The sequence below is a fragment of the Nicotiana attenuata genome, chromosome 2 (assembly GCF_001879085.1).
Source record: "Nicotiana attenuata strain UT chromosome 2, NIATTr2, whole genome shotgun sequence".
NCBI lineage: Eukaryota > Viridiplantae > Streptophyta > Magnoliopsida > Solanales > Solanaceae > Nicotiana > Nicotiana attenuata.
This window is the reverse complement of record NC_031990.1, coordinates 93,864,575-93,873,957: the sequence shown is the minus strand read 5'-3', so window position 1 is coordinate 93,873,957 and position 9,383 is coordinate 93,864,575. Positions and strand designations below refer to the sequence as shown.

Sequence of the window (9,383 nt, the reverse complement as noted above, 5' to 3'; positions counted from 1 at the left end):
ATATATATATATATATATATATATATATATATATATATATATATATATATATATATATATATATATATAATATATATAAATTTTATATATTTTTGTAGCTATCCAATGTAAATAGTTTCGACATCAAGCTATAGTAATCTTTGTCCCAAAAATAATTATGGACGCTATCAAATAAATAAATATTTATAATATATATATATATATATATATATATATATATAAGTATTAAAGTTATGTATTGGTCGGCTATTATTTTGGACGGCGGTTACACTGTTTAAATTTTCCCAAAAACTAGGGGTGGCAAAATTACATCCATTTATTAACTCAATTCATTTTAGCCCATTTAAATTCAGACCAATCAGTCCATTTAATATCCTAATAAAAATCAACAAAAAGGAAAATGGTGAAAATTTATATTGCAACATAAAGCTTCAAGTATCATAAATACTTAGCAACAAACTTACGTTTAAGGCAACTGATACTCAACAATCTTATCAATAAAAATAATAGTATGGACTATGGAGTATAGCCGCCCTATCTCTCAATTATGCCCAACAGCAAATAAAGTGAAACTTCAACATAAGTTGGCCCCAGTTTAAAAAAATAATGAAATGTAACCTACCACAACCTCAAATTCTTGAAAGCATACAACTGGAAATTCGTTCTCAATTAATATTTTACTTTTTGTAAGCCCCCTAAATTGTATTATAATTGAACAAAGTCAACATTACGATGGAATGAAGGTATAACGGCTATTTTTCTAAAGGGAAAATCCAACTGTTGATTTGAAGTTTACATTCCTAAAATGGCAGTCCGGTGTACAAAGCAGTATTCACTCATGGTCAGGGAAAAGCCGCACCTTAAGAGATAATGATATATACAACTTTCCCTAATATAAGCATTAGTGGATGTTTCCACGGCTTGACCCGTGACCTATAGGTCAGACGGGAAGTTTACATTCCCAAAGGCTAGTATGAAATCAAGGACAAGACAAGCATTGTCCTCAATAACATTTCTTTGCCAAAAATAGCCAAGTAATTGAAGTAGAAATTACCAAGAATTTTGAACAAGAAAGACAAGAAATAGAAACAAGTAACATGTGCAGAATTCAATTCAATTCACTTACCAAGAATGCAATTTCAGAAATTCCATTTTTCTTTATGACTGCAGTCTTAGCATTTGGCACTGATGAGTGAATCATGCAAGCCAATGATTCCCACATATTCAAACTCAGGGAATCACCCACAAACATGATATTCTTCCCTCTATATTTCTCCAAGAAAACCAAACCATTGAACCTACAACATTTTTAATAAAGAATTTAAATTATATGCATGGACGATATATAAGATATTTACCCAAATACAAATAAATGTCTATGATATACATGAATTGATAACATGATAAATGATAATTAATCACCTATCATCTGATAGGAATTCACTGATAGTGTAAAGAATCTTTATACCGCTAGTATTTTTGGCTTAAATTGTAAATAATGAATTTAATTTTATACAATAGTGTTGTAAGATAATTATAAATAAATCTCTATGACAAACATTAGTAATTAATACTTGTTAAAATGGTGAAAATAGCACGGGCTAGCCAATTTTCGGACTGGTAATTGAAAAATAGTCAGCATTTGCAAAGTCATTGAAAAATAGCCACTATTTTGCTGCAACACGGAAAGTTTCAGTATAATATACTGGAGATTGGTGTATATGTGTATGAACTTCCAGCATATTATGCTTGAACTCCAACACGAAAAGTTCCAGCATAATATACTAGAGATTGGAGCACCTATATGAGTTTCCAGCATATTATGCTGGAACTCCAGTATATAATGCTGGAGTATTTTCCAGATTTTGAACAGTGTTTTCGTTCAAATTTATGTTTACATGAAAAATGACTAAATTTCGATTATTTTTGAAACTGTGACAATTTTTCAATTACCACTTATAAATCTGGCTATTTTTGACTTTCGCCCGTTAAAATGATAGCCAACCATTAAACTATACTGAGTAAAAAAAATCTTTACATTGTAAATGTATATACCTTAAATCAAGGCCAAAAAAAAAAAAGATAGTGAAAGGGCTAGAAAAGGAAAGAAGAAAGTGGTTCTCTACCTTGGCAAGTTGCAGGAGAAAGGTTGCCATCTATATTTGAGGTAGGATTTATCAGGTCTGTTGTACTTTTGGCAGTTGAATTCATTGTCAATGAAAGGACAACTTGAAAAATCATAGAGAGGATATGAAGAATCAAAAACCCATTTGCCTTCGAAAATATTGCAACCACTGCTTATTTTCTTGGCATCAGTGGAGTTAGTGGCATTCAGATAATAATGCTCCTCTTGCTTTGCGTTTGTTTCTAATGAAAACAGCAAAAATAGAGAGAGTAATAAAAATCCCATATTGAGTTTCAATCAAGAAACTCAATTAAAAGGATGAAATGTGTATATAATGTGTAAACAGAGAAGAGTTTGAGGTGGGAAGAATAGGGAGACAATGTGCTATATATGCAGTCAGAAGAGAATAAAGAGAACTTTTTAAGAATTTTATTTTCTATAAGATATGGGGGCAACATGGAGTTATTTTATTTGAAAATTTGGAACTATACATGATTATTTTTTTATTTTACCAACGGAGGAAACTAAGCACTTCTTTTAAAGAGAACGTCCCTTTCTCATGGATATGTTTTTTTTCTTTTTGGAGGGAGAGAGACTGATCCAAGATTTGAAGTTTATGGATTTCTATAGTATTTCAAGTTAATAACTGAATTCTCAATTAAATATTTATAGATATTCAATAAACTTTTTAATATAGTAGAATGTTTCTCGGAAAAAGAGAAAGAAATATCTCTTTGTTTCAATTTATATGTCTTATTTTTCTCTTTAGTCGGTTTAAGAAAAACAAATTACATTTAGTATTATTAACTTTTTAACTCAAATATTATACAGTACATGTAAGATCACACAATTCAAAAACAATATAATATATTACATATTATTAATTTAAGATCACAAGATTCAAAAGTCCTCCTTGTTAAGTGAAATTAAGACACATAATATGAGAGAGTATACAAATTTGTACCATTTCGTTTTTTATGAAATTAGACATGCATCTTAGCCATTTTAATTTCATTTCACATTTCATCAATTAGGTGCAAGATCTAATCTAACCAAAAGTTTTCTCTTCTATTGTCACTTCCCCTACTTTTCTCGGGTCGACCCATTCTCTCTTTAGGGAAAAATTTATTATTTCTAGTTGATATTACCTAAAATGTTTACTTTAATACTACTCCATAATGTAATCTTCGAAGAAGAGATCCCTAGCTATGAATTAAAGACTTAATCAAGCACGATATTACTCTCTCTGTCTCTTATTAAGATGATAAAAATTAAAGCGCACCGTATCACACAAAATTAATAAGTATGTGGCATTTATTTTCACATACAGTGAATTAGAATGATTTAGTGTAAACACTAAATATGAGTAAGTATTTTTCTCTATTACTACTTAGCTACGGTGAATTAAATAATATTTTTGCGTCATTCTAATTTTAATTTATCACTTAATTATAATAATGTATTAATTGTTACAATATTAATATAGTCGTGAGTAAATAGTTTTCATTATGAACGGATTCACTTGCTTACCTATGAAGGCAGCAATCAACATTGAACCTTTCGAACTTTGAACTAATCTTTACTCTTACCGATAGTGACCAGAGCCAAAATTTTCATTAAGGAGTGTCAAAATATAAAGAAATAAACTTACGGAAAAATTAAGTAGAGTAATATATAAAATAGATATTTTACCTGGCTACACAATATGTAATTTCGAATGAAGGGTATCAACTGACGCCCCTTGCATATATGTGGCTCCGCTGCTGCCTATCTGTGATGACCCAAAAAGACATCACTTGTTTTAGAAACAAATTCAGTATTCCGAGACCTAAAAACCTCCTTTTTACCTCACCTCGATTTGCGTGCGCAGTCCGGGCGCGTAGCCGGAAAGCCATTGTGTGAAAATCTGTGAAAATTAATGAATTTTGCCTTTAAAATGAATTTAAGTTGACTTCGCTCAACATTTTGAGCAAACGGATCCGGATCTGGGTTCCGACGACCCCGGGAGGTCCGTAAGAAAATATGGGACTTGGGCGTATGCCCGGAATCGAATTCCGAGGTCCCTAGCCCGAGAAATGAATTTTTAAAGAAAATTATTTTCTGAAAAATATTTGAGTTTTTGAAAATGAAATGTGTTTGAAATTTGATGGCATCGGGCCCGTATCATGGTTCCGGAGTCCGGTACAGGTCCTATATGTGATTTAAGTTGAGTCTGTTAAGTTTGGTAAGAAACAAACTTGAAATGGCGTGAATCGGACCTTATTTGAGAAAAATTAGAACATTTGATGTTCTTAAGTGATTTCATGATTTTGATGCTAAATTCATAGTTGATGATGTTATTTTGGTGATTTGAATGCACGAGCGAGTCCGTATGATATTTTTGGGTTAGTGTACATGTTTGGTTTGGAGCCCCGAGGGCTCGGGTGAGTTTTGGATAGGCCACTGAGTGGAATCGAACTCAGGAAGTTGCAGGTCTGCAGGCTTCGCAAATGCGAAGCCTGGCTCGCAAATGCGAAAAAATCACCGCAAATGCGATACTGGACCTGGGCTGCCATGGTCGCAAATGCGACACTTGTATCGCAAATGCGATAATCGCAATTGCGAACGGTCCCTCGCAAATGCGAACGTGACCGGATTTGTGCTGTGTCGCAAATGCGACAAAAGCTTCGCATTTGCGAAAGCTGCAGTCTGAGGGGTTCGCAATTGCGACATCAGAGACCTGTAAATCCACACTTAGACGCATTTTTAGCCATTTTCATATCTTCTCAAAACATAAACTCTCTTGGGCGATTTTCCAAAGAAAACTTCTTCTCCAAATCAATTGTAAGTCGTTTCTAACTAGTTTTATTCAATCCTTAACATCTTTTCACATGATTTCAACTCAAAATTAATGAGTTTCATGGGGAAAATTGGGTGTTTTGGGTAGAACCTAGATTTTTCAAATTTTGGGGATTTTGAATTTCTACTATGTTCTTTCGCAGATGCCGAGAACACGCGCTTCCTCATCCGCTGATCAGCAGCCCGAGCCCCTAGCAGCTCCCACGAGGGGCAGAGGGCGAGGCCGAGGCCGTGCTAGAGGCCGAGGTAGGGGCAGAGCTCATCCCGGAGCAGCAGCACCAGAGGCGGAACCTCTGGTTGAGTTTGACGAGGAGGTTCCGGCCCAGAAAGCTCCGGTGGGCCCAACTCAGGTCCTAGAGGGGTTCATTGCTACTCTAGTACTTCAGGATGCTGTGGTCTGTCTAGTGGGACTCATGGAGAGTGTCACCCAGGCAGGCTTGCTTCCTGTAGCCCCAGCCGCCTCTCAGGATGGAGGAGAGACCCAGATTCCTGCTACTCGCACTCCGAAGCAGGTGGCTCCCCAGTTTCAGACTCCAGCAGTTCAGCCGGGTGTGGTAGCCCAGACCGGTGACGGAGCAGCTATGACTGCCGATGCCTTATAGAGATTGGATAGGTTCACCAAGCTCTTCACTGCCACTTTCAGCGGTGCATCTTTTGAGGATCCCCAGGATTATCTAGACAGTTGTCACTAGGTTCTCAGGAACATGGGGATAGTGGAGACCAATGGGGTCGATTTTGCTACTTTTCGCTTATCTGGATCCGCCAAGACTTAGTGGAGAGATTACTATTTGGCTAAACCAGCCGGATCACCAGCTTTGACTTGGGAGCAGTTTACTCAGCTATTCTTGGAGAAGTTTCTTCCCGTTACTCAGAGGGAGATCTATCAGAGGCAGTTTCAGCGCCTCCAGCAGGGTTCCATGACTATTACTCAGCACGAGACCAGGTTTATCGAGTTGGCCCGTCATGCTCTACTTATACTTCCTACTGAGAGAGAGAGAGAGTGAGGAGGTTCATTGAGGGACTTATCCAGCCTACTCGACTTCAGATGGCTAAGGAGACGGGGAGTGAGATTTCTTTCCAGGAGGCGGTCAATGTGGCTAGGAGGGTTGAGATGGTTTTGTCACAGGGAGGTGGTCAGGGGTCTGACAAGAGGCCTCGTCATTTAGGCAGATTCAGTGGCGCCTCGTCAGGAGGCAGGGATTCGTATGGTAGAGGCCATCCTCCTAGGCCTTTTCAGTCGGCACTTCAGGTTTCTCACGGTGCTTCAGGTGGCCGTGGTTCTCACATGCAGTATTCTGATCAGCAGTCCTACAGTGCACCACCAGCTCCTATCAGTGCACCGCCGCTCCAGAGTTTTCGGGGTGGTCATTCAGGTCGTTAAGGTCAAAAGTCTCAACAGCCGAGGACCTGTTATACTTGTGGTGATACGGGTCACATTGCTAGATTTTGTCCTCGAGCATCGAGCAGCTCTCAGCATCCGGGTTCCCGTGCCATAGTTTAGGCACCGAGTGTTCCACAGCCCGCCCAGCCAGCCAGAGGTGGAGGTAGCGGTGCTAGAGGTGGAGGTAGAGGTGCTAGAGGTGGAGCTCAGGCCGCTAGAGGTGGAGGCCAGCCAGCGGCAGGCCATCCTAGAGATGTAGTCCAGGGTGGTGGGGCCCAGCCCCGATTTTATGCTCTTCCAGCCAGGCCGGAGGCTGAGGCTTCCGATGCAGTCATCACAGGTACGGTTCTGGTTTGTAGTAGGGATGCTTCAGTGCTATTTGATCCAGGGTCTACATACTCTTATGTGTCATCTTATTTTGCGCCGTATCTGGTCATGCCCAGTGATTCTCAAAGTGCTCCTATTTATATGTCCACCCCGGTGGGTGATTCTATTGTGGTAGATCGTGTTCATCGTTCTTGCAGGGTTGTGATTGGGGGTCTTGAGACCCGAGTAGACTTATTATTGTTGGACATGGTTGATTTTGATGTCATACTAGGGATGGACTAGTTATCACCTTACCACGCCATCTTGGATTGTCATGCCAAGACTGTGACCTTAGCCTTACCGGGTCTACCTCGTCTAGAGTGGAGAGGGACTCCTGGTCATTCTACCAGTAGCGTTATCTCATATATGAAGGCTCAGCGAATGGTCGAGAAGGGGTGTTTGGCCTATTGGCATATGTTCGTGATTATAGTGCCGAGGTTCCTTCTATTGATTCTGTGCTCGTTGTCCGTGAGTTTCCTGAGGTATTTCCTTCAGACCTGCCGGGTATGCCACCTGACAGAGATATTGACTTTTGCATTGATCTGGCTCCGGGCACTCAGCCCATTTCTATTCCGCCATATCGTATGGCCCCGCCTGAGTTGAAAGAGTTGAAGGAGCAGTTGCAAGACTTGCTTGATAAGGGCTTCATTAGGCCCAGTGTCTCGCCATGGGGTGCACCGGTGTTATTTGTCAAGAAGAAGGACGGATCGATTAGAATGTGTATAGATTACCGGCAATTGAACAAGGTCACAATCAAGAATAAGTACCCATTGCCGAGGATTGATTATTTGTTCGACCAGCTTCAGGGTGCCCAAGTGTTTTCTAAGATCCACTTGAGATCTGGCTACCATCAGTTGAAGATTAGGGCATCCGATGTCCCTAAGACAGCTTTCCGCACTCGGTAAAGGCATTATGAGTTCTTGGTGATGTCGTTCGGGTTGACTAATGCTCCAGCAACTTTCATGGATGTGATGAACCGAGTGTTCAGGCCTTACTTGGATTCGTTCGTGATAGTCTTCATTAACGATATTTTGATCTATTCCCGCAGCCGGGAGTAGCATGAGCAGCATCTGAGAGTGGTTCTTCAGACTCTGAGAGATAGTCAGCTGTATGCTAAGTTTTCGAAGTGTGAGTTCTGGTTGAGTTCAGTTGCTTTCTTGGGCCATGTGGTTTCAACAGAGGGTATTCAGGTAGATCCAAAGAAGATAGAGGCAGTCAAGAACTGGCCTCGACCCATATCAGCTACTGAGATCCGGAGTTTCTTGGGTTTGGCGGGCTATTATCGTTGGTTCGTGCCCGATGACCAGGTTGATCCAGAAGGGTGCCTAGTTTAGGTGGTCGGATGAGTGCGAGGTGAGCATCTGAGGTGAGCTTCCAGAAGCTCAAGACAGCTTTGACTACGGCGCCAGTGTTGGTTTTGCCCACAGGTTCAGGCCCATATACAGTTTATTGTGATGCATCTCGTGTTGGGCGTGGTGCGGTGTTGATGCAGAATGGCAAGGTCATTGCTTATGCTTCGCGTCAGTTGAAGATTCATGAGAAGAACTATCCAGTCCATGATTTGGAGTTAGCAGCCATAGTTCACGCGCTAAAGATTTGGAGGCATTATCTGTATGGCGTGGCATGTGAGGTGTTCACGGACAATAAGAGTTTGCAATACCTGTTCAAGCAGAAAGAGCTAAATTTGAGGCAGAGAGGGTGGTTGGAGTTGTTAAGAGACTATGATATCACCATCTTATATCATTCGGGAAGGGCCAATGGGGTGGCCGATGCTTTGAGTAGGAAGTCAGCCAGTATGGGCAGTCTTGCGTATATTCCGATCGGTGAGAGACCGCTTGCTTTGGATGTCAAGGCTTTGGCTAATTAGTTCGTGAGGTTGGATGTTTCTGAGCCCAGCCGTGTATTAGCTTGCACAGTTGCTCGCTCTTCTTTGTTGGAGCGTATCTGAGATTGGTAGTATGATGATCCTCATATGTGTGTCCTTAGAGACACGGTGCAGCACGGAGGTGCCAAGCAGGTTACACTAGGAGATGATGGAGTTTTGAGGATGTAGGGTCGTATTTGTGTGCCTAATGTGGATGGACTTCGGGAGTTGATCCTAGAGGAGGCCCATAGTTCCCGGTACTCTATTCATCCGGGCGCCGCCAAGATGTATCGGGATTTGCGGCTGCATTATTGGTGGAGGAGAATGAATAAGGACATTGTTGCGTATGTGGATCGGTGTTTGAATTGTCATCAGGTTAAGTACGAGCATCAGAGATCTGGTGGTCTGCTCCAGAAGATTGAGATTCCTAAGTGGAAGTTGGAGCGGATCACTATGGACTTCGTTGTTGGGCTCCCACAGACTCAGAGGAAGTTCGATACAGTGTGGGTTATTGTTGATAGGCTGACCAAGTCAGCGCATTTCATTCCTGTGGCAGTCTCCTATTCTTCTGAGAGGTTAGCTGAGATCTATATCCGGGAGATTGTTCATCTTCATGGTACGCCCGTGTCTATCATTTCTGATCGAGGTATGCAGTTTACCTCGCATTTCTGGAGGGCAGTTCAGCGTGAGTTGGGCATACGGGTTGAGTTGAACACAGCGTTTCATCCTCAGACGAACGGGCAGTCCGAGCGGACTATTCAGATTTTGGAGGATATGCTCCGAGCTTGTGTCATTGACTTTGGAGGCTC

General features: G+C 40.8%; 1 protein-coding gene across 2 annotated transcripts in view; it reads right to left on the bottom strand.

Moving 5' to 3' along the window:
- Window positions 1–2,504, bottom strand: part of LOC109215321 (protein trichome birefringence-like 39) — a 4,318-nt gene extending 1,814 nt beyond the window's left edge. Inside the window, exons 1-2 of one of the 2 annotated variants that reach the window (XM_019379370.1) lie at window positions 2,127–2,504; window positions 1,127–1,298 (exon numbers count right to left, since the gene is read on the bottom strand). In XM_019379370.1, the coding sequence (XP_019234915.1) occupies window positions 1,127–1,298; window positions 2,127–2,410 (456 nt within the window). In that variant the 5' untranslated portion in view covers window positions 2,411–2,504. The remainder of the gene's footprint in view (window positions 1–1,126; window positions 1,299–2,126) is intronic. The other variant, XM_019379365.1, reaches the window with a different exon arrangement.